The sequence below is a fragment of the Clinocottus analis genome, unplaced genomic scaffold (assembly GCF_023055335.1).
Source record: "Clinocottus analis isolate CAN_PGR_092001 unplaced genomic scaffold, fCliAna1.0.p SCAF_18, whole genome shotgun sequence".
NCBI classification, from domain to species: Eukaryota; Metazoa; Chordata; class Actinopteri; order Perciformes; family Cottidae; genus Clinocottus; species Clinocottus analis.
Genome location: NW_027175909.1, coordinates 63,392 through 89,000, shown reverse-complemented (window position 1 = coordinate 89,000; position 25,609 = coordinate 63,392). Strand labels below are relative to the sequence as shown.

General features: G+C 46.6%; 1 protein-coding gene across 1 annotated transcript; it reads right to left on the bottom strand.

The window, feature by feature from the left end:
* Positions 1-750: 750 nt before the first annotated feature.
* On the bottom strand, positions 751-25,199 carry snx7 (sorting nexin 7). The gene is made up of 9 exons (XM_068581828.1): positions 24,995-25,199; positions 19,857-20,057; positions 18,764-18,874; positions 18,121-18,279; positions 17,385-17,583; positions 16,680-16,879; positions 15,535-15,621; positions 13,719-13,871; positions 751-1,001 (listed from the first exon to the last, which is right to left on the bottom strand). The coding sequence occupies exons 1-9, from the start codon at positions 25,076-25,078 to the stop codon at positions 924-926; spliced, it is 1,272 nt and encodes a 423-aa protein (XP_068437929.1). The 5' UTR covers positions 25,079-25,199; the 3' UTR covers positions 751-923.
* Between the last annotated feature and the right edge of the window lie 410 nt (positions 25,200-25,609).

Here is a 25,609-nt window from a genome sequence, read left to right as displayed (position 1 = left end):
CATGAGCCTCTCAGTGTTGCTCCTCGCGGCGTTGCTCCTCGCGGCGTTGCTCCTCGCGGCGTTGCTCCTCGCGGCGTTGCTCCTCGCGGCGTTGCTCCTCGCGGCGTTGCTCCTCAGTGTTTCCTCTCACCGCGTTACAAAGCCTCCAGAATCATATCCATGTTTTAAAATGTCTGTTCCCTTTGAGAGCAGCCCATAACCACATTATAATGCATTATTACAGTTTTAACATGGCATTAAACTCATTATTATACTGCATTTGGTAAATGATGAGAATGAAAACTATAAACCCTGAAAAAACAAAAACAAACAAACAGTGGTATAAGCAGTTTATAACACGTGAAGTGTTTAATATGCATGTAAAGTGTCTAGTCCTCCGTATGCAGACATAGTGACTCGACTTGGAAATGTCAGACTCCTTTTGGCACCAGAGTCAGTTATGACAACTTCCTGTTTGAACATTCAGGTGCGTGGCGGTCAGAGGAGAGCTGGTTGATCATGAGTGAGGCACCTGAGCGTCACCAGCAGCATCGCCTCCAGCAGGAAGTACTGACGAGTCGTCTGAGCACAACGTGTTTCTACCAGAGAGACGCCGCCGCAGAGCTGCTGACACGAGGACTGAACACCACGACGAGCACATGCTGCTTCAGAGATGAGCGGTCGACACTGGAATGATGGCAGGGATTTACTTCTTTGGCCAGACAGAGAGAGAGAGAGAGAGAGAGAGAGAGAGAGAGAGAGAGAGAGAGAGAGAGAGAGAGAGAGAGAGAGAGAGAGAGAGAGAGAGAGAGAGAGAGAGAGAGAGAGAGAGAGAGAGAGAGAGAGAGAGAGAGAGAGAGAGAGAGAGCTTGTGGTGTACATGATGCACGTCTCAGTGAGGGCATCGCTTCAGTCTTTAGATGTTGGAGAGACTCGTCTCCTCTCTAGGAGCCGTCCTCCTCTCTCTGCTCGCCGGGCTCCACTCTCTGAGACAGGAGGAAGGACTCCCACACAGCCAGGCACTGGAAGGAAGGATCATCACCATCATCATCATCCTCATCATCATGCTTTCTTTACACATGCGTTATACTCAGCTGGATGTTTTGCTTCATAGCTCCTCAATAAAAGGTTCCTTCAGACTCACACAGGAAGAGACCAACTTACCTGGATGTGTGAGATGAACTGATCCATTTCATGGAGTTGCCTTTGAGCTAAATGCTCTGAGTGAGTGTAAGTTCTCTGGTGAACAGGTACACTAAGTGTAAGAGTGATGTAAAGATACTACTGACAAAGACCTGTCAATCACAGTAAACCCCGCCCCTAAAGCATGTTTAACTCTAACAGACCATAACGTACTAAATGAACATCACGCTGTATAGAAGAAGACTTGAAACTAGAGATTGAGACATAAACTCATGTTTACAATGTTTACTGAGGGAATACATCAAGAGAGAAGTAGAGTCACTTATATAGACTTCTATACAACCAGAGGAGTCGCCCCTTGGTGGTCAGGAGAGAGAATGCAGCTTTAACACATGAAGCATAGACTTCTATACAACCAGAGGAGTCACCCCCTGGTGGTCAGGAGAGAGAATGCAGCTTTAACACATGAAGCATAGACTTCTATACAACCAGAGGAGTCGCCTCCTGGTGGTCAGGAGAGAGAATGCAGCTTTAACACATGAAGCATAGACTTCTATACAACCAGAGGAGTCGCCTCCTGGTGGTCAGGAGAGAGAATGCAGCTTCAAGACATGAAGCGTAGACTTCTATACAACCAGAGGAGTCGCCCCCTGGTGGTCAGGAGAGAGAATGCAGCTTTAACACATGAAGCATAGACTTCTATACAACCAGAGGAGTCGCCCCCTGGTGGTCAGGAGAGAGAATGCAGCTTCAACACATGAAGCATAGACTTCTATACAACCAGAGGAGTCGCCCCCTGGTGGTCAGGAGAGAGAATGCAGCTTCAACACATGAAGCATAGACTTCTATACAACCAGTAGATGCTCATTTACTTTGTTCATGGTTATTTGTTGTACGTTTTGCGTTTACTTGACATCACGTTTTAAGTTGAGGATGAAAGGTGTTGTGAATCATGTTATGTGCATCATAATCATTTTCTTCTCCACTTTACACGTCGTGCTTCTCGTCAGCGCTACAAAGCGGCGCTCTGTCAGGAGTCTGAAGAGCTTTTCCAAACGTCTCTCTGTTCTCTTTTGATCTGCCTCGCTCTTCTTTCCTCCTCTACCGTCATCGCCTTCATCAGTGAAGGCGAGTTATTGCACCGACACAGAGAGAGCCCCTTTGTGTGTGTGTGTGTGTGTGTGTGTGTGTGTGTGTGTGTGTGTGTGTGTGTGAACTTGCCAAAGTGAATAACACTTTTATAGGATAAATCAGTTATAGGGAAGCAGAGGCAGGAGCCATGCGGCCAGAGAGTCAATGAAGAGCTAATCTGTTCCTCTCCGTCAGCACACAACAAGGTAACAGCAGTGTGTGTGCGTGTGTGTGTGTGTGTGTGTGGCAGGAAGGTCAACCTTTGGCCCGTCAGCTGTGGCAGAGCGGGCCGGAGGCAGGAAGGCCAACGGTCAAGTGAAACCACAGTGACCCGTCTCAGGTCCTTCTCCTTCAGGCTTCGTGCTCCAACATGTGAGGCCGCTGGAGCGCCGCGCCAGCTCCCTGTTCCTGTTCGACGCGTTTGTTCTGTTTAACGTTACCGTGATGTCACAATCTTTACAGACAGGATTTTTGTCACCAAACTGATTCCTTTAGAAAGTCATCTAGCAGCAGCAGGTCTGGCCATCGTTCCCTGCCTCCCTTTCCTCCAGCAGGCCTGGGCCTCCAGCAGGCCTGGGCCTCCAGCAGGCCTGGGCCTCCAGCAGGCCCAGGCCTCCTGCAGGCCCGGGCCTCCAGCAGGTCCGGGCCTCCAGCAGGCCCGGACCTGCTGGAGGCCTGGGCCTCCAGCAGGCCCGGGCCTCCAGCAGGCCCGGGCCTCCTGCAGGCCCGGGCCTCCAGCAGGTCCGGGCCTCCAGCAGGCCCGGGCCTCCAGCGGCGTCGGCTGGAGGCCACACTGTCACGCACCACACTCCCTGAAGACATCTTTTTATTAGACTTTGGTTTTCAGGGAGAAGACAAACTGTGTTCGGGGAGTTCTCCAGGATGTGATGAAGATAGTATCTAAAGCACACACACACACACACACACACACACACACACACACACACACACACACACACACACACTCTAAATGACTTACTTAAACTCAAGGCCTACTACATGTGAGCTTTTGCTCGTTACAGACTCACAAAGCACGACCATTACAGGGTTCAATACGGCTTAAACTGTGCAGCATGAACTCTCATCTCTCTGCAACATGTCTGTGTTTGTGTGTCCTTTGTAGTTTCACTGCAGTGAATCGCACAAACAGGGAACTGCTTCCAGACAGACTCTCCTCAGAGGCCTCACGACGAGGCACTCGGCGGTAGCTCCAGTCAGAATCAGCTTAAGAGAGAATTTTAAAACAGCATAAAACAAGAGCGTGGTGGACTCATGACGGGTCTTTTAGGGGAAACAAGTGGCTTCAAAGTGTGTGACAGAGGACTTGTGTTGCTTTGAACACAACAGTTGAAGCTGCATAATCAGCCGTCTCTCCCCCGGCCGGGTTGCTGGACACAGCGAGCCGACTCGCATCGAAGCACATTTTAAAAGCTGCTGTACGTGGAAGCAGAAAGCCCAAATCACACATGACTAACCTCTGAACATGATCAACGTGGAGGCGATGTGGGCCTGACCACCGCTGGAGAGCACCACCACTGTCACAGCCCTGTGACATCACCACCCATCACCTGACTCATCCTTATTGAAGGCCTGGAGGTGAACGACGGGCTCAATGTGCTTCTGTTAGAAACACTGAATACAAGCAGACTGCTTTAGATCACATCTTCCAGAAACCCCAACCATTTGCATCTGATGCTTTTCTGACATTTGTACTGTTAAGGACAAATCGTATGAAAGCCAATCAATCACCCATTAAGGTTAAGAAAACCTGAAATACATGTTTAATTATATCCTTAACAGAATGAGGTTACAGTGCGTTCAGAAGCTTGAGTGAAACCTGTCTGAAAGTAGCATTTCAAGTTGAATCCAGCTATCATTTCCTCTAACGCGCCATGATTGTGTAAATGTTGAGCCCATCCTTTTGAAAGACACTTCATCTAAAAACTCATTCTGCAATTCACGGGCACAGCTGTTGACACTTTCAGTCCAAAAACACACACATGGCCCCACAAACACCATTTCATTTCTACAAAGACAGTAAAAATAACTTCCTATATTTACATCCACCCCCCAAAGCGCTGCCTGTTGCTATGAGGTAACCGTGGCAACACTGACAAGGCCTCTCATCACCAACCTGCAGCTGGAGGAGCAGCCCTGCATCCACAAGCACTGCTGGGTGTGAGCAGCGCCGGTGTTTGGGAAGCTAACATTAGCTGCGTCATGAACGACACACTCATGAACAACACACACATGAACGACACACTCATGAACGACACACTCATGAACGACACACTCATGAACGACACACTCATGAACAACACGCTCATGAACGACACGCTCATGAACAACACACTCATGAACGACACACTCATGAACGACACACACATGAACAACACACACATGAACAACACACACATGAACAACACACACATGAACAACACACACATGAACAACACACTCATGAACAACACACACATGAACAACACGCTCATGAACGACACGCTCATGAACAACACACTCATGAACGACACACTCATGAACGACACACACATGAACAACACGCTCATGAACGACACGCTCATGAACAACACACACATGAACGACACACTCATGAACAACACACACACTCAAGAACAACACACTCATGAACAACACACTCATGAACGACACACACACACCATGCTCTGTGCTGTGATCTGGACCTGAGCTTGAATGTGATGCACGACAACAACACAGAGGGTTTCTGCGGGTCACGATGGAGAGACGACGTGACGACAGAGGAACAGAACCAAACTATTGATCCTCAGTCTGCTGCCGTGCAGCGACCTGCTCACACACTCAGTGGTGAGCAGGTCGTCCTTCGATCAGAGGACCGGTGGTTCGATGAATGGTTGATATACTGATGTCGCTCCGTCATGGTGGCCCCTCCCATCAGGGTGTGAATGGGTGAATGATGTCATGCAGTGTTAAAGCGCTTTGAGTGGTCTGAAGACTAGAGAAGAGCCGTACAGGTCCATTTACCTTCTAGCATGGTTTAGAGCAGTGGTTCTCAACTGCACTCCACTACACACACACAATCACACACCCAGCATGCAACACTGCTGTCTCCATACTATCTCAGGTTCAAACTGCTCCATCTTTTCATTAAATACATTGGAGATGTTGAGAATGTTCCTCCATTTGGGTCGAGGCTCTTCATTAAGGGTGATGGTGGGTCCCGGAGCCAGACCAGGTGAGAACCACTGCTCTAGAGCCCATGTACTGCTCAGGCAGGTGGATATGAATGCGTCACAGCAGCAGTTGGTTATTATTATCAGTTATACATAACTGCTAAAGCTTCTGGAGCTGCAGGTTCGTCACATTGATGATCTGAAGGTAACGGCCTCTCCAGTCTGTAGTGTTCCACCACATGGGTCCATCCGTGATCATCTAGAGCTTCTTTCAGATGATCTAATGCAGTGAATGAAGCGACTGACGGCAGAGAGGAAGCATCAGGATTGATGTGTAATGATTGGAACACAATTAGCTTAGCTTAGCATTAGGCTAGGAAGCCGGAAGTCGCTCAAATCTTTAAACAGCTTATTGGCTCTTCAGCAATGTTTCTCTAGTAAATCCTGCCTAGCCCTTTGGTCTCCACTGAGTTATTGGATCTCCCTGAGAGCACTGGCCATCAACCCTGTGAAGCCACCACATTTAGCTTTTAACTGGTTTGAAATGAGCAATAGTCAGGTCTCAAACTCTGTCCCTGAACTCCAACTCCAGTCTTGCATCTCAAGTTGCCGATCGGGCTGTAACCACCGAGCAGCGCAGCAGGAAGACTCGGCCTGAAGCCGCTGGCGTTCCCAGACCAGACGAGTGTCTAAGTACCAGTTCATAGCGCTCTGCATTGGTAAACTCTGGAGGTGGTTGTTCAGTGTGTTGTCAGTTTATACTTCGTGTCCAGGGACCACCAACAGAGCATCTGGGAACCCTGTTGCTCTGGTCTGACGGTTAGCTTTTCATTGGTTCAGAATTAGCATCTTAACCGGCTAACGGTGAAACAACGCGTCCCTTAAGTTAAACTCCAGTCTTGCATCTCAAGTTGCTATTTGGACTGTAAACAGCGAGCGGTGCACAGAAAAAGGTTCACGGCCCAAAGTCTTCCCAGGAAGTGGTCCAGGCGGTTTCCTGTTTCCTGTTTGCCAGCTCTGCTCTACCAACGACTGGTGGAGAGCAGTCTGCGCAGCCAGCACCTCTGGATGGAAACCTGCCCAACTTGCATTGCTTTTTGGCAGCATTTCAAAAGTTTGCTCACGATTCTCTTCTCTGAATGGAAACACGACTACGAGACGCCGCTCTGCCGGTGACCCCACGGCTGTCATGTTTCACACGTCTAACGTCTGTGGTTCAGAGCCAAAGCAACAACGACAAAAAGAAGAAAGGAAGCGGTCGTGTAAGGTAAGGCTACGCTCGCCTTGTCACTCATTCCACAGCCGTCCTGCGCTGCTGTCACGGTGTTCATGGTGCATGGGAGGCATATGGGAATAACTGTCAGAGGAACTAAACAGCAAAATGTGATGACTTTGTGGTGTTGAAGCATCAAAGAATGTCTACATACCTCAAGATTCAAGTTCTCTGCTGACAGGAGTGCTGCATTTTCATTCTCCAGTAATGTCTTGAATATTTTAGTCGATTCATTTGACAAAGATTAGTTGATGAAATGACAAGAAAGGGAAAAGCTTCCAAGTAAAATGTACCAAAACCTCACATTTGACAAGATGGATAAAGCCAATGTTTCAACTCTACACGACGTTGGTCCCTTCAGCTTTCATGCTTAAAACACTCCGCCCGCTTTATCGTAGTCCTGGGTCAGCTCGTCTACCTTCATCCATCCTCGCTCTCCATCCCGAGTTACAGTCCGCCCAGACGGCATCAACCGCTCCCAGGTGCAGGCGTCTTATTAGACCCCGATAGTGCTCCGCTCTAATAAATCATTGACGGGCCCCGTGGCTCCGCGAGCTCACACCTGCACCTGAATACCAACAAGAGCTCAGAACCGTCTCCTCCGCTGCTTTCTCTCTCCGCAGAGTTATGGTTTGCTCGCTGGGTGCTATGCAATCTAAAGGGAATTAAATGTATTTTAAATTCATTGCAACTGGTTTACTGTGCACCAAATCAGTCACTGGGATTAAATCTATTTTAAAAGGTTATCCATTGTTTTCATTAAACCGTCTGAAGCCTACCTCGACTGGAAGAGCATTCTTAATATAAAGTGTGGGTGTGAAATATGTATTTTGCTCCGAGGTAACTAGACTCATACTTCTGGATGGCACCTAAAGGAGGCATCACATCTTATTAATTGGGTGATAGGAGGACAGCCTATTATTTCATATCTTCATTGTCTGAAACTGTAGAGCACCCCCCCCCCCCCCCCCCCCCCCTTTAGACAATTGGTCCATTCCCATGATGCATCGGGAGATGGAGGCAGGGAGCACTACGTTGCCACAGAGTCGGTGTGTTGCTGTGGGCTAGAACAAGTAGACATCACTGAATTACTTCAAAACATAACGTGTCCAACTTGCAATAGATATTGTGGTAAGTGCTGTAACCGTCAAATGAATATACAAATGAACGTGTGTATGCGTGCTCAAGTATGACTCAGAGTACTATGTCATAAAGTACTACACTGCTTCTCGTTCCTCACCTTCAGACAGGAGAGCGTTCAATCAGCTAAAGAAACGAGGTCACTGCCATGACTGTTGTACGGCAATACTTATCGGCAATTTGCGCAGCGTGAGTGACCTGGTCGTGGATCTCGATCGTCACATTATTCGAGCAACAATGACATCACGTGGCCTCACAGCGAGGAGGTCCTGCTTGTCAATGCACCATTCTTCCTGCGAGGCCTTTGCATCCTCTCCCCTGTGGGAGCAACTTCCCTCCAGTTGACTTCAACTACATGGTGACGTTTTTAGATCCATGTTGGTGTATGCAAAGGTTAGGGGAACTTCATGAAATCATCTTAATGCGACATCTTTCCAGTTCTCCTCACACCATTTCCTCATACTTAGGGTTTGAAAAAATGTTGTTATATCAAACTTTTAACTTAGTAAAGATGAAGGAATTATGAATGAATCCATTCATTACAATAGTTGGAGGACGTCATTGTTAGGAGGGTCCACCAGTTACTGTGCGCTACACCTTTACCACCAACTCAAAGTTCACTTAGCTGCATTAGACAATGACAACTAACTAAAACCAATATGCCATTGACTTTCTAGAAATAAGCACCAGATTGTAATATACTGTCAACCAATGATAAGAAAATACAATTGCATATTCTGACAACCTTTGGCTCTAAAGGTGTTTTTCATCAACATGATTACAAAGAGGAAATGTAGAACCACCATGCTATCAAACGCCTGGTAAATTATGTTGTGTTACACAAACTAAGAAAAGAGTTGACCAAACAGGATTTGCTGCTTTTCATATGCTAAACCTCTGAATACATTTGGAAAAACAGGTATTATCCAGATGGAATAAAGCCTCAGAGGACCCTCAAGTGTGCCAAAACACAGCAGGTATTTGGGGCTGTAATTAATACTGGGGCAAGAGGAGCAGAAGACATACACACAGGCTCTGGATGGAACAAATAAATAAAATAATCCTACCAACCCAACAGAATATGGCTTCAAATTAGAACTCAATGACCAGATGATCTCACCAAAGCAAAAGAGCATTGATCAAAGTAAATGATTGTCCCGCTGAAAATAGCCGTCTCTTCAGTGCCTGCTTTAGATAAGGTGTGACATCATCCTTCATGCACTGGTTTCTACTTCGCCTGAATACTTTTCAACAGGAGCCCTGCTGAGCAGGCATGCTCCATTTCAGCACCGCTGGTTCACATGCACTTGCATCAGATACATGCTCAGCAGAACCAGTCAACCTGCCAGGCAATCCTTGTAGGTTTTTCTTTTGTTTCCCACAAGCCTGAAGCTTCCTGATGAGTTTGTGTTCGGCATAGCAGGAAATAAAGATGGCCTTTCTTAAAGCTCCTTAGTAGTGCAACCAAAACATCTGGATGGGCTGCTGGTGACGGGCAGGAGTCATAAACCCCACCTCTTCATGCTGGAGTTGAGACATGGGACAAATAAAGTGGCATGTTGCCATGAACCGCTGGCAGTTTATCACCACATGAGTCATTGTGATGGAGTTTGTCTTTTCCCTGAGACCGAGCAGCTTTCTTGCAGAGGCTACTGCTGCATTATCAATGTCTTGTTAGCGGTGCGTTCTCCACACGTGAGTGGCCGAGCTGTGTCACACTGATGGACAGACCTGGCAGTGCAAGCGTCTAATAATCAATATGGACTGTGTACTTTGTCCTTTAATTTGTTTGGGCGTTCTTCTTTTGCTCTCTCTATAGGATGGATTGATTAACAGCCTGTGCTGGTTGGCAAAACAAAAGGAGTGACATTATAGTCTGGTTTCCAAGAAGCTGTCCGGCATTCAGGAATCATTCACTGATGAATTTACTCAGGGCTCTCCTCCAGCCAGGCGGCCAAAAGCTGATGCCGGCAACCAGAAAACAGCTTGTGGTTACTGACACTGGAAATATGGTTGCCGTTTTAGTCTTTGCAGTGGCTTTGCAAGATGTCCATCTTCAACACTAAGCAAAACTCCAGGAGAGCAGCGTCTTCAGGGTTTGGTTTCCTGGACCTCTGAGTCGGTTCTCACCACGGATCAGTTGGCCCTTCTTGGCCTGCGGGTCACTCCAGAGACGCCATCAGCTGGTCCGTCTGTCTTGATCTGTCTTGACTCTGAGCTGAAACCTCTCATACAGCTCAAGGGATGCGGTGCACTTTTGGCCATGTACTGTCTACATTTCTATATGTTCAAAACATGTTGCCTCTGAAACAAAAGGCCAAGACTCGCTTGCCAATAGAAACCATGACACCATTCAGGTTCATCTTTTCATAACAACATCCTGTTTCTGCAGGATTCCTCAAGTCCGTTTCTTATGCAGGAGGGATGGAGGTCCAGCCTGTCGCCTTCAAGACACTGGTGCAGAACACCAGATGAACCCAGTGTGGCGGAGACCGGCAGACATTGCAGACTTGGTCTCTGGATTTGACGCTGTGGTTGTGCGGCGCTTTAAAAGTGACGCACAACACACTCTGAGATCTAAACCACCACCGGATGGTTTGAATCCATTTTGGAAAAAATCACATGGATATGCCCAAAACTAATTGGAGTTTAAACAAAGCAATAAGGGTTTGAAAATATATTTTTCAGTTAATAATTCATCTTCCATTATTATCAGAAAGAGTAAAGCCATTCATGCAGCACACATATCTGCTCTCAATGTCTGAGTGATCAAGATAACAACCTTTGAGAATCATTAACATTTCATTTCTGGAATCTTCAGAAGTAAGAGCTGAGTGAGTGTGTGTGTGTGTGTGTGTGTGTGTGTGTGTGTGTGTGTGTGTGTGTGTGTGTGTGTGTGTGTGTGTGTTAAAGCTCATAAATATGCTGAGAGCATTGGCCTCATTTGTTTGCACTTTGCTGTGGATGTCCACGGCCGTTCAATTGATCATGACTTACAGCTCAGCAACTAGCAACTTCACCGGCTGGATGAGACACACACTCATTCAGGCCCAGAGCCCTGTGGCTGCCTCTACACACACACTTTCACATGCACAGTCAGACATGTGCACACTCACTCACACACACACACACACACACACACACACACACACACACACGGAGCCACCGTGCTTTGTGATGAGTGATTGTGTCGCGCAGCGGAGAGAAGGCCTGCACCCTGCAGAGAAAACCCAATCATGACACACACACACACACACACACACACCTAAATTAATATTAAGTCTCTCCAAATTCCAATATATTCTGATGCAGTACGAGAACAAAGAAACAACCTAAAACAAGCGAGGCAGCCTGAAGGAAAGCGCTTCTGTGTCGTCCTCTCATGGTCTCACAGTAGATGCCAAACATCACAGTTTTACACAAAGTGTGTGGAAACCTGAACCCTGAGACATAAACAGGGGGTTGAGGTCCCTGTGCAGGCCAGTCAGCTGTTCCACACAAACGTTTTTGGATCACAAATCTAATGCTACATATCTAAACTCTCATTTAGATTTGGTCTATTTCAGACTGAAAGGCAGCTTTCTTTGTTCATCTGCATGTTGGGTCCATGAATCGTTCCAGGATGATCACATTCAGAGTGTTTGCTTGTTTTCTTGGCCTCAATGTCTTCGGCTCTTGGACGGACACAAAAAGACATTTAAATATGTCACACCGGGCTCGAGGACATTGTGAAACATTAACACACGTCTAATTAGCGTTTTTTTAATAATCAGCAGATTTTAAAAAGTGCTTCACCAGGAAACACAGAGGAAGAGCTGGCAGCCCTGGCTTCAGGCCGGCTGTTTGAGAGAATAAACATGAAGCGGCGCTGCCCTCTGCTGGCAGAGCGCAGGCCTTCACCCCGAGGAGAGCGCATTTTAGTCCTCGCTGCATCCTTGGACTAACACAACCTAAACAAACATAAAGAGTGAAGGACGGGCACTGCAACCACCGTCTCATTCTCCTCCCTCGTCTTCCATCCAGCTCTATTGTTTCCCCCAGCGCTTTAATCCCTGCTGTCTCAGCCGGGCTGCCTGCTGCTTAATCTGGGTATGGGATTGTCTCTTTAACATTTTGTTTATCCGTTTCACTCTATGTATACCTCCATCCTCCTCTCCCGTTAAATCCTCTCCCTCTGAGATCCGTCACAAAATAACAGAAACCAGGAAGGTTCTTGGTTCCATTATATAAATAACAAGCAGTCAGTGTTCACTCAGAAAGACTTACAGGGAAATAGAACAACTTGACAAACTTCTGCTCAAAGTCCACTGAGCAGCTTATTCTGGGGCTTTCTACTCCATCTCCACACCAGCTTGTGACTCCTCTGGTCTCTCTCCTGACCACCAGGGGGCGACTCCTCTGGTTGTATAGAAGTCTATGCTTCATGTGTTAAAGCTGCATTCTCTCTCCTGACCACCAGGGGGCGACTCCTCTGGTTGTATAGAAGTCTATGCTTCATGTATTAAAGCTGCATTCTCTCTCCTGACCACCAGGGGGCGACTCCTCTGGTTGTATAGAAGTCTATGCTTCATGTGTTAAAGCTGAATTCTCTCTCCTGACCACCAGGGGGCGACTCCTCTGGTTGTATAGAAGTCTATGCTTCATGTGTTAAAGCTGCATTCTCTCTCCTGACCACCAGGGGGCGACTCCTCTGGTTGTATAGAAGTCTATGCTTCATGTGTTAAAGCTGCATTCTCTCTCCTGACCACCAGGGGGCGACTCCTCTGGTTGTATAGAAGTCTATGCTTCATGTGTTAAAGCTGTATTCTCTCTCCTGACCACCAGGGGGCGACTCCTCTGGTTGTATAGAAGTCTATGCTTCATGTGTTAAAGCTGCATTCTCTCTCCTGACCACCAGGGGGCGACTCCTCTGGTTGTATAGAAGTCTATGCTTCATGTATTAAAGCTGCATTCTCTCTCCTGACCACCAGGGGGCGACTCCTCTGGTTGTATAGAAGTCTATGCTTCATGTGTTAAAGCTGAATTCTCTCTCCTGACCACCAGGGGGCGACTCCTCTGGTTGTATAGAAGTCTATGCTTCATGTGTTAAAGCTGCATTCTCTCTCCTGACCACCAGGGGGCGACTCCTCTGGTTGTATAGAAGTCTATGCTTCATGTGTTAAAGCTGCATTCTCTCTCCTGACCACCAGGGGGCGACTCCTCTGGTTGTATAGAAGTCTATGCTTCATGTGTTAAAGCTGTATTCTCTCTCCTGACCACCAGGGGGCGACTCCTCTGGTTGTATAGAAGTCTATGCTTCATGTGTTAAAGCTGCATTCTCTCTCCTGACCACCAGGGGGCGACTCCTCTGGTTGTATAGAAGTCTATGCTTCATGTGGTAAAGCTGCATTCTTTCTCCTGACCACCAGGGGCGACTCCTCTGGTTGTATAGAAGTCTGAGGTGATTGACAGGTCACTCAGTCCAAATATGGTCACTCGCGTTCGCTGGTTGGAAAAAGAGTCAAGATGCCGTTGGGCAAAAGGCCGATCTTATGGGCAACCTCTTCTAGCAAACCGTCCATGTTCTGAATGTAAATTAATTGATGTGTTGTTTTTCCTCCTTGGTTCTGTTTAGGTACGAGGAGGAGCACTTCCTGGGGTCACTAATCACCATCCAATCAGCTGCTCCCGTACCACACAGTCTTGTAGCGCTCCATGCTGATGTGGAGACTTTCTTCCCCCATTCATAAGAAACCCTCCCATTGAAGTGTGAACACAGAAGACATTTTCAAGAGATGATGCTTCTGTGTGCCAACAGACTGTTGGCTTCATTAACCTGAGTAACCCTGAAGAAGCAGTGATGTCATTCTGTCTCTGAACTGTGACGTGTTCTCCGGTCTCACCTGCTCGTAGTACTCCACGTTCTTCTCCGCGGTGGATAGAAAGGCTGATTTGAGGTCAGATCTCATGCTGTTCTGCCAGCGGGACCAGTCCCCCCTCAGGGCGTTGTTAGCCAGCTCCACGCGGTCCGCCAGACCGTCCACATCCTCCTGCAGCTGCCAGAGGAACACAGCACCCAAAAAGCTTCAAACGTCAGTCTGACACGTACATGGTCGGTCCAGTACAAGTACCAGAACAGAATAAACAGGAGTTACTGTCGGTATTCAGGAATGGGAACAGAACGTATTGTCTAGTATTGTCTTGTCAAACTCGAGTGTTGACTATCAAGTACAAGTTAAAGGGGGAACTCAGTTTTTACACATGGAAGTGTGTACAAAAGCAGCATGAAGTGTCTCCAGAAGGATCCGAGTGGAGAAACCTCACATGGACCCGCTCGTCACGGGGACTTGAACCGGCCACCTTTCAGTTCCTGAGACAAGTGTCCATGGACGCAGCTGCAGCTGCGAGATCGATCCGATTGTCGCTGAGGTGGAAAACACGTGGGAATAAAACCGGAGAACTCCTCCTCTATGATGGCAGCTAGCGAGCGCACCTTAAGCACCCGGCCCAGCAGACTCGCTGTCCCGACAACAGCATTTACTCAAGTTCAATAAACAATGCATGACACACACACGACCTTTCTTCAGATTCATCAAATACATCATGAAAAATAGCACATCAAAAAAATGTATTTCTTTTTGGACAGTAGTACCGCGGTTCTTATATAACACTGATATCCAATGTTCAATATCTACAACCATATTTACAGTGTACTGACATGCAGGCCCATGCTTTTCCTTTCATAGCAGACGTCCTCCTCATCCCTCGCATGGAGACACTGATGGGAGGATCCCGTGGACACAGCAGCAGTATCACGCGCATGAATCCATTACACTGCTAATGAGAAATACCGCTTCTATCCGGTATCACAGGTAGCCTTCCCGAGTCCCTTTTCAAATCAACATTCTGCGCCCCCAACGAACAGGATGAGTCAAATGGAGACGAGCGAGAGCCGCTTTGTGTCCCGTCGGCCGCCGTGAGGCCGCGGCGCCGCTCTGCCTCCCGTTGGACGCGCAACAAAGGCACCGCTTTGACATTTCCCTTCTCATTAGTGCAGATGTGTTAAAGGCAGAAGCAGACCGATACGCATATCAGCACGCGCACACGCACACGCACACACACACACACACACGCACACACCTCATTAAAGCTGGAACACAATACAAGTCTGTGGGGGGAAATCTCAGTCCTGCTTCTTAATTAAAACCTCACAGATGGAATTTGATATCAGCTGGTTGAGTGAGGGGGGATACACACCTGCAAATCCACACACACCCACACACACCAAGTAAAAGTGCCTAAGAATAGCTCTGTCCTTTGCTCGCCTAACTTTCCGTCTCCGTTCTTTGTCTCCTGACATTTTGAAGCGAGAGAGGGTGTGGGAATTTTCATTACGCCGCGATTATCTGCCAGGCTTACGGCGTGAACTAATATTGACAGCTCTTATTCCCACAGAGCTGAGGACCCACTTCCAAGCGCCGAGCCTGGATATTTAGATAATCCCTCACAGGAAACCCCGTTCCCTTTCCCAATATGAGCCCCCCCTGGGAGAGGTGCCGACCCATGCTTCACTTTATTACAGCTAATCTCTGGGAAGACGACTGGGCCTCGGCCGTGGCGCTGCGCTCGCTGGAGGGGGCGGTGTGTGGATGCGGTGTGTGGATGCGGTGTGTGGATGCGGTGTGTGGATGCGGTGTGTGGATGTGCCGCTGCGCTTACCGCCTCTTGGTCCGCCCGTCTGGATGCCAGGGCCTCGTTCTTGGCTTCAAACTCCGCCTGGATGTTGTCTCTCCGTCTCATCACGGCCTAGGACAGACGGACCACAACAGTTGAGTCTCGGTGAGCGCTTTGAAGAGCGGTTCTGTAAAATGCGCTGACCCAACGGTCCCAAGGGGAGGAACCCGGGAATTTCTGTTGCGGTTCCACCACGTCGCAAGGACTCAGCACATCACACCGCGACAGAGGAGAAAACAGGTGCTGCTGTTAACAATGCACAGGAGTCGTGCAGAGCTGGGAAGAGGAACATTGTCTTTAGCCACACTGATGGCTCTATCAAGGGGATGGCAGTCAGTGCGTCGGTGCCCCAGAGTCACCAGGACTTTTCACAAATTCATTTAGAAAGGTGGAGCAGTTGGAGGGAGCCGTCAACATGAGTCTTATCGCCTGAAACTAAGACTTGCTGAGCATCTTTGGGTGTGTTAAAGACCTTCAGTCGACTACGTTGCTCTAAACATCATTTAAAATGACGAGCTACAGTATCCCGGTCTATTAATTCATGGGTTTGGGTTTGTTGCAACAACGTAGGTTCGGGTGTCTGGCACTAGACGCCACAGCCAAGGGAAGGAAGAGTCTGGTTCCTCAGGTTAGGACCCAGGAAACATCCCCACAAGGGTCCTTCCTGTCTTCCCCACTGGGCCGTGACAGTGCTGATGCCCCGATGGATCGGCTGCCAACGGCTTTTAAATGTAATCCTATAAAAATGTAGTTTAGTGGTGAAAGACGGTTTGAATGAGATGTTTTCATGTAAATGAAAACAAAATATAATAAAGAGGGAAACATGACTTGTTCCTAAGCGCTCGCCTTATTAATATAATACTAAAGATTGGTATGGGTCGATGTGACTCATTGATGCCATCGGGGCGTCTCGATCTATAAGTGGATTTATCTGTGTGTTGTATATTCTCATCTGAATAAATACATTATATAATGAGACATAGTATTATTTTATTAAGTCTGGTAAGTGTTAGTCTAATAGTGGGAACTGGCTGATTCTTCCTCCACGTTAAAAACACTGTCACCCAGAGAGGTGTTGATCATGAAGCCTGGCCTGCGGTCACATGTGGAGGCTGAGCGTCCCGGCTCACCTTCAGGGTCTCGCTGCAGAGGACGTACTCGTGCAGCGCGGGGACGAGGACCTCAGACAGATGGTGGATCTGCTCATCCGATTCTGTACCGCACCGCTCCACGCAGCCGGCCACGCCGTTCAGGGGCTCGGCCAGCTCCGACTCCGACTCCGCCCACTGGGCGTAGGTGGGGCTGTACTGCTTCAGCTCATCCAGATACTCTGGGAGGAGCAGAGGAGGAGCTTCTGGTGAACCGATGACGAGCATCAAGAAATAACCAAGCTGGTCTCTGATGGTATCATACACTTGTGAGGTCATGAAGACGCCTCGGTGTTACATTGAGATGGTTTCATTCCTCACAACACTGAAGACATCGTATACATGGGTAACATCACATTGGATAACTATATGTATGTATGTATGTATGTATGTATGTATGTATGTATATATGTATATATGTATATATATATATATGTGTATATATATGTGTATATATATGTGTATATATATATATATATATATATATATGTGTATATATATGTGTATATATATATATATATATATATATGTATGTATATATATATGTATGTATATATATATGTATATATATATATATATATATATATATATATATATATATATATATATATATATATATATATATATATATATATATATATGTGTATATATATGTGTATATATATATATAGGGTAGTCTTGAGAGACCTCTCTGCTCCTTGATGATCCTCTGCGTGACTTTGTCCACGGAGCAGATCTTGTGACTGAAGTCCTCCACGTACTCCTGCATCAGACTGAACTCCTCTGGCCGGCTCCTCAGGCCTCGCACGGCGTTGGCCACGGCCCTCACCGTGTCCCCCATCCTGCTCAGGAAGCCTGGGCCCTGCTTCTTGTGCGGCAGCAGCTCCTGCAGGAGGCAAACACACCGCGGCTTCAGTTGAGCTGCGCATCAAGCTGAGATCACAAAGGTTCACACTGGATGCATTTCATAGAAGGGTCTTCTTGGAGACCGTCAATCAGATGTCAGATTGGGGGAATGAAGCTGAACGATGAAGGAACATCTGATGAGCTGCAGCTATTGACCTCCAAGACACCAACTGGATAATATTCATGATGCTTAGCGGGAAGTAATACCTTTAGCTCAAACGTTCTGCGCGCTTAATTCCTGACTGACACACTTGTTCTCTTCCTGAGGGTGGGATAAGAAGATATTGTCAGAGCTGAACAGAACTGTATGTGGTTAGCCTAGCTTAGCATAAAGACTGGACGCAAGCTAGCCTAGCTCTGCCCAAAGAGCACAAAAAAACATCTCTAAAGCTCACTGACGAACCCATCGTGAGTCAGAGTATTTTACGCTGACCAAAGAGCTTCATCAGGAAAACCAACTTCCTGGTTCCTGGGAAAAGGAGTGGTAGGAGTGAAGGAGTGAGAGCGGGAGAGAGACCTGTGCTGTGAGGAAGACTTTGAAGTGCTGGCTGAAAGACAGTATGGGATGCTCAGAGATCTTGTTGAGGAAGCGGTGCAGGGCTTTCCTCCTGGTCTCGATGAAGTCGTTGTTGAAGCGCTCCACCATGCCCTTCATCACAAACTTCTCCGGCAGCGGCTGAGGACACGACAAGGATCCAGTTACTGAGTGTACGAGGGCGCACGCATGGCTCGCATACAGCCTTCACTAGTCTCAACCTGTGCACACCAGGTGCTCCAGATACCTGTGTACAAATGTAGGTCCAGCGAGCGCGAGCACTATTATGCACAGGTTATATTTATATTATATATAAACATGATGCAGGTGTGTGAATATAAACATGATGCAGGTGTGTGAATATAAACATGATGCAGGTGTGTGAATATAAACATTCATTCAGGTGTGTGAATAAAAAAACATTTGGTCAGAGTGTGTCAGATAAATGTCAGATGGGTCTGAAGTGTTTATTTTCATATGTTATTTCAAAAATGAAATATGTAAGTTTCTGGAAACAAAACAGAGGAATCCCCTCCAACAAAAACCCCGTGAGAGGTTTGGCGTCTGTGACGTCAACGTGTGAAACCTCTCAGGTGTGTTGAGCAGCTGGCGTGCTGATACCTACATGGACGATGAGCGTTGGGTGGGTTTCTTCCAGTTTGCTTCGGAGCCACAGGAAGTCCTGGTAGCGCCGGCGGACCTCGAACTCACTGGAGTCATACTCGCCCCGCGTGGTCTGGAGAGGCGGGGGAGAGGACAACATGCATACAGGTGTGTGTTCATAAACATGCATACAGGTGTGTGATCATAAACATTCACACAGGTGTGTGATCATAAACATTCACACAGGTGTGTGATCATAAACATTCACACAGGTGTGTGATCGTAAACATTCACACAGGTGTGTGATCGTAAACATTCACACAGGTGTGTGATCGTAAACATTCACACAGGTGTGTTACCGTAAACATTCATACAGGTGTGTTATTATAAACATTCACACAGGTGTGTGATCATAAACATTCATACAGGTGTATGTTATCATAAACATTCATACAGGTGTATGTTATCATAAACATTCATACAGGTGTGTTATTATAAACATTCATACAGGTGTGTGATCATAAACATTCATACAGGTGTATGTTATCATAAACATTCATACAGGTGTGTTATTATAAACATTCATACAGGTGTGTTATTATAAACATTCATACAGGTGTGTGATCATAAACATTCACACAGGTGTGTGATCATATCACACAGGTGTGTGATCATATCACACACCTGTGTGATATGATCACACACCTGTGTGATCATATCACACAGGTGTGTGATCATATCACACAGGTGTGTGATCATATCACACACCTGTGTGATATGATCACACAGGTGTGTGATCATATCACACAGGTGTGTGATCATATCACACACCTGTGTGATATGATCACACAGGTGTGTGATCATATCACACAGGTGTGTGATCATATCACACACCTGTGTGATATGATCACACAGGTGTGTGATCATATCACACAGGTGTGTGATCATATCACACACCTGTGTGATATGATCACACAGGTGTGTGATCATATCACACAGGTGTGTGATCATATCACACAGGTGTGTGATCATAAACAGAGGTTATGAGAAAAACCCAAAAGGGACGTTCCCCTTCCTAAGAGCAGCAGACGCCGGCTGACAGCGGACCTGCTCACCTTGGTCGCCACCCTGTACATGATGAAGGTTTCAATGGCGGTGACTTGGCTCTCCGGGTTGTCGACGGTGATGAAGATGTCTTTGGCGTAGGGGTCCTGCTGCTGCCCCTCCTCCTCCTCCTCCTCCACCTCCAGCCTGTACTGGTTGACCATGGAGCTGGGCGAGTTGGGCATGGCACTGCCACCTGCAAGCGATGTGTTCTGGACCAATGAGAGGAAGCAGCTGTGAGTCTCTTTTCCAAACGCCTGCTCCCAGCTCGCTAAGGTTCGCTTGTGAGCATCTTGCTGAAAGACAGACAGTTTTAATTTTCTCTCAATTTACATCTATTTATACATTTTAGACTCTCGACAGACTCTTGTCAACCCTTCTGTCTGTAAAAGACATTAACGATTAGAATCACACTTATTAGAAAAACATGGACAACTGCCAGACAACTCTGTCAGTGAGCTGTCAATCAAAACGTAGCCCCGCCCTAAAGCGTCTCCTGCTTTATTGTCTGTTTGACTCTAACAGACCAGAATGTACTAAATCAGGGGCGGGCAATTATTTTTCCCAGGGGCCGCATGAGGTACAGAAAATATTGTGGCGGGCCGGACCAACAGCCTGAACTCATTCATGTACTCTCCGCGACGGAGTTTGACAGGACTTCCCAGCATGCAGTTCTGTGGTATAATTTTAGAAATGTGAAACCATGACTTAAGTTCCTATCGCTGACAGACAAGTAGCTCCACTCAATGAGTATCAAGCTGTGGCTGAGGAAAGTAAATGTTTCTGCCTGTAAAAATGTTTGGCAATGTTGGGCTGCCATTATGTATACTGGGCCTGCCCAGTGCGCCATGAACATCAGGCTGTATAGAAGAAGACTAGAAACTAGAGATTGAGACATAAACTCATGTTTACAACGTTTACTGAGGGAATACATCAAGAGAGAAGTAGAGTCATTTATATAGACTTCTATACAACCAGAGGAGTCGCCCCCTGGTGGTCAGGAGAGAGAATGCAGCTTTAACACATGAAGCATAGACTTCTATACAACCAGAGGAGTCGCCCCCTGGTGGTCAGGAGAGAGAATGCAGCTTTGCGACACTTCCACATCATCTTGACTCAACAGTACCAGAGATTGCCGCCTGGTCATTTCCCATTAAAATGCATAAAAAGGACCAGCAGGGTGCAGCTCTACTGTAATATCTGCAAAAACACAAACATAAGTGTAAAAGACAACAATGAGACGACTGTTTCTTTGCCGAGATTAAAAAAACTGTCTTGAGTCTTCACGGTTTGGTTACTGGTCCCAAGCAAGAAGTAGTAGAAAGATGGGGACACTTGAGTATCTGGCTTCAGGACACCATCCAAAATGTGCTTTCATTACATGGAACACACAATAGGACAAAACTCCCACATTTGAAGGAGCATATTGTCATGGTAAAAGACTGTGACTGTAAGTTTCCAACAGTAACGCAGCCAGCGTATCTTTGACTGTTAACTGAGGGAGCCATCTGGGTCCTGTGGGCGCATTTTAAAATTCACACCTATCCATATGGTGAGTGGGGTAAGAGGAATATGATTGAGGTTAAATATGCTCGGGGGAAGAAAAAAAAACTGAGTGGATTAACAGCTGTGGTGCGCACTCACTCACACACACACACACACACACACACACACACACACACACACAAACTGCAGAGTCAGCGACTCGGAGGGAAGATTAGGAACATTCCAAGCAACCAAGACGGAGCAACTTCTCCAGTGGAAAATGTTGTAGCACCGATATTGTAGTATATTACGGAAATCCCTTCACATCTTATCTTTTAAATTATTGAAGTAATATAGATGAAGGTTTAACTAGAAGATGTGGTATTGGTGTCACACGGTTTGCAAATGGAAGAAGTATTGCTCCAGTTGTTTGGACTCAAAAACCAAGAAGTCCACAAACCGCTAAACAGAGTGAAGCTCCTTCTTCCTCATAAACAATCTTTGGCTGCAGAGCACATGAGCAGCCTTCGAGTTACACAGTTTGTTTCCAGCTTCTCATTTCAACGAGTGAAAGCAACAGTATTATTAGTATCAATGTACTTTTTTCTTCCATAAAACATTGTCGTCAAGGGAAAATTCTGCGCTTCATATTGTGTTTATTTGGTCGTGCTCCTTTGTATTTCAACAGGTGGCCGTCACAAACGTTTCACTGATGAAAAGAACAATGGTTTTCCAGACGCTTTAGACACAAGAGGTCTTGACATTTTTCATTTCAGTAAATATGTCAAATCATATTGAACCTTTATTTCTTGATAGTGCCTTTACAACTGGAATTATTCCATGAATATGAGACGAGTTTACAGATAATCTCAATCCCTTGTGACATTGAGATGGTCGGTTTGGGGCTCTTTGTCTCCAGTCTGCACTATTCTGACCGGCTCTGTTCTACATCATGCACATGTACTAGGGTTTGTCCGTTCTGCGGACGGCCCGACGTTCAGCGGCCGGCGAGGCGCCAGCCAAAGGCGATCCAGTTGGTCCTGCTCCACCCACAATGCTGTGCAGCAGCGACCCGTCTGGTGGTGCAGCGCGCCGTATCCTGGAAATGTTCCCGGCTGAGAGGACGATGTGCAGTGTCCACGCCAGGCTCGGCTTCAAACCAGGACTAAGCTCAATTGTTTGATTTTATTTTTTTTAAACAGGTCTTCAACTTATGTGCTTCTTTTGTTTTATTAATGTTTGCATTATTCTTTAAAACTGTTTTTTGCGCTGAGAGCACTATTAAAATGTTTCTTCCACATGAAAAAAGACTTAAATTAGTTTCAAGTCCAATAATCTCACATTTCAGCCGCTGCTTGTAGATTAGTCCTTTGGTCGAGAGTTGTTAAAGACATGAGGATTTATGGAGACAAAGAATAGAGGAAACTGATATTAAAATGATCACATCTAAGTACCTGCCAATAATGACTTAGTGTGTTCCTTCACATAGTCCTTGCCACAGAAGGTTGATGGTTCTAGTCCAGTGTTACACCAGTTAAACGGGGGATTTGCATGTGTGTATGTACATAAATAAAACACACTGTGCGCTTGTTTGTGCACGTACAAACACACAGTTTGACAGGAACAAACACAGCCCCGTCAGTGTGTCCATGCTGCAAACATCTCAAAGGTGATTGAACCCAAACGATCTGACTAATATCGATTCTTAAAATTAAAATCAAGAAACTTGTCAAACTTGTGGCATTCAACATACTGCAACACACATCGAAAATATGAAATCCATTCATTGTCAACTATTTCATTATACAAATATTTTGAGAATAGATGGATCGCTTCCAGTACTAGTTTTGAAGAAAAAGCACGGACAGCGTGTGCAGACAGCTTCTCCTTCTGGACGCGTCGCTCCATCACAGGAACAGGAAGTGTCCAGGCCTGAGACGTGCACCTCCTCTGGGCTCCACCGAGTCCTCACTGACCCAACAGCCCATCCACGGACATCACTCCACAGTCCCACATGCTTCTATTATGTCCAGTCAACATTCACGACAGGGCTCAAAAGGAAACAGTTGCCAGGTTGCCATTAGTAGCCATTTTGAGAAATTGGCAACACATGACCCGCCTTGCTGTTGACGACCACTTTGACATGTGCATTATTAAGATGCACCGTATCTTCATTACTCAAAACACAATGTTTCAGTTTCTGCTACCAAAAGCTGAAGTGCGGTGGACCGCCTGGCAAAGAGGCATTGCAACACATTTAAAATGTGTTTTTTAGTTGTTGTTGCCTCTGACGACAACCAAAGTCTAACAAGTGGTTTCTTAAAAATCATTGCTAGTGCCGAGCCCTGTTGGCCGTTTGAAGAACAGTTTGCTCTTGCCTCGTCATGACGAAAGCCTGAAGCATCGTGACAGTGGACTTTATGGCTGAACCTTGGACTGGATTGCACGCAATAAAGTGACCTCAGAGTTAAGGACGACTCGGTCGTGGAGCCGGACCGGTGGTGGACTGAAGCCGAGTGCGGTTTGAGACCTCCCTTTGTTCAGACTGACCTAAATCAAGCCCAGAGCGCACACACGCACACACACACACACACACACACAGAACAAAGCCACTTTTACCCTGATGCACTTACACATTTCAGAATATCACGAGTTAATAATCTACATGTAGATCCAATAATTCACCACAGATTAAAACACCTCATATCCATTCTTAATAAACATCTTAGAATTATTATTTACATGATATTACTGCCTACTGTCAATGAACCAATAAAGTAGCTGGAATGGTAGTTTTTTGGAATGTAGCTTATGTTGAATCAATAATCACGAAGTAAAGCAGTGTGGCACACCCTGTGCAGCTTTCTTTTCTCCGTAAAAAGTCGTGTGATGCATCTTCTTCAACATGTACACTCTTTGACTCCGCGGAAGAGTAAGGCACGGGTAGAACTTGGCAAGTATAGTTTTAGTCTTCCTAATTAAGTCACCAAGATAAATCAGTTGCATCGTTCTCGCGTGCAACACAATGTCGCACCGGACTGCATGTGGAAATGTCACAATGTAACGCGTCCTCGTTATTTTCCATAACACATGACCCGCATAACACAACTCTAGCCCTTTGGCAAATCTTCAGGGGGACTTTTTTTATTCGGCTTGCATAAAATGCACAAATGGACACCAATTAAATACTAGCGACACGTTTGCTTCAAGTTGAGATGAATTTGCTGGGTTAACAGGTGGACCTCTGCGGAGACTTCAAAGGCTACGGGACCTAATGTTCAGTACTGTCGTGAGCGACACCGAATTGAAAAGGGGGCATGTAGAGAAGTGCACGTTGTTAAAGGTGCTTTTGTACCTGTTGTAAAGTTTTTAAACAAGTAAACAGACACTTAATGAGCCAACAACTAGACGGACTTCGGGTCCGTACAGTGCGGCTCTGCGGTCCGCATCAGCTGACCGTTGGTTCCTCCTGGAGGACGCAGCGGGGTCGGCCGGTCCATTCCGCACGGACTGCAGTAGCGCGCACAAAGTGTGGTTACACCCTGTACAAGTTAAAGTTGAAGTGGCCGTGTTGGTGTCGGGGTTTACATCCACGTAAGAAGAAAGGCAATGGAAGCCGCGGAGAGTCCGACGCTTTCGCCTCTTTTTCAGTTGCTTTCTTTACCTTGCTGAACACCTCCAGGTCGTCGTCCTCGTCCAGGTCCAACATGTGTCCCGAGAAGTCCGCGGGGACCGTCTGTCCGCTCATCTCGCTCTCAGGCCGGTCACAAGTGAACTCAGCTCATCGGACAAACCTGGAAAAAAGGTAAACTTCCACTAAAACTTCTCGGCGGTGGAAAGACCCCGAGAGCGAGCCGGGAATAGCCTTTCCGCTGAACAATTTCAAAATAAAAGCCGTCACTGTCATCGCTGGAGGGAGCGTGACTAGTTCAATGTCCACAAACACATCGTAATAATGTCTTGGTTCTGGGAGCATTCAGGAGATGCCCCCTCTTCTCGGCATTTACAAAGGTGCAAACACGGATGAGTTGAAAAGCATGACGCTGTCTTACACTTTAAGTACCACAGGTGTCTTTAGGTTTTCTTCTGTGTGCCATTGAAAGCAACGAAAACCCAAGGCAACTTTATTTTTCCTTTACGTAGACATATTTGGCCATTGTTGATCAATTCCAATGTGTAATCATAAACTGAGTCGTTTAAAACTTATAAAGGCTTTTACTTTGGCGGAAAGCCAGTGTACTTCCGGTACAGTGCTGTGAACCTGACTGCAGCTGAAATG

What these genes read in the sequence shown, in the direction of transcription:
- snx7 (XM_068581828.1), bottom strand. Translation starts at nt 25,078, where the DNA reads ATGAGCGGACAGACGGTCCCCGCGGACTTCTCGGGACACATGTTGGAC. An exon ending in ACCTGGAGGTGTTCAGCAAG is followed by an intron (nt 20,058 to 24,994) that starts GTAAAGAAAGCA and finishes TCATTGGTCCAG; the next exon opens with AACACATCGCTTGCAGGTGG. An exon ending in GATCATCAAGGAGCAGAGAG is followed by an intron (nt 16,880 to 17,384) that starts GTCTCTCAAGAC and finishes TGCTCCTCCCAG; the next exon opens with AGTATCTGGATGAGCTGAAG.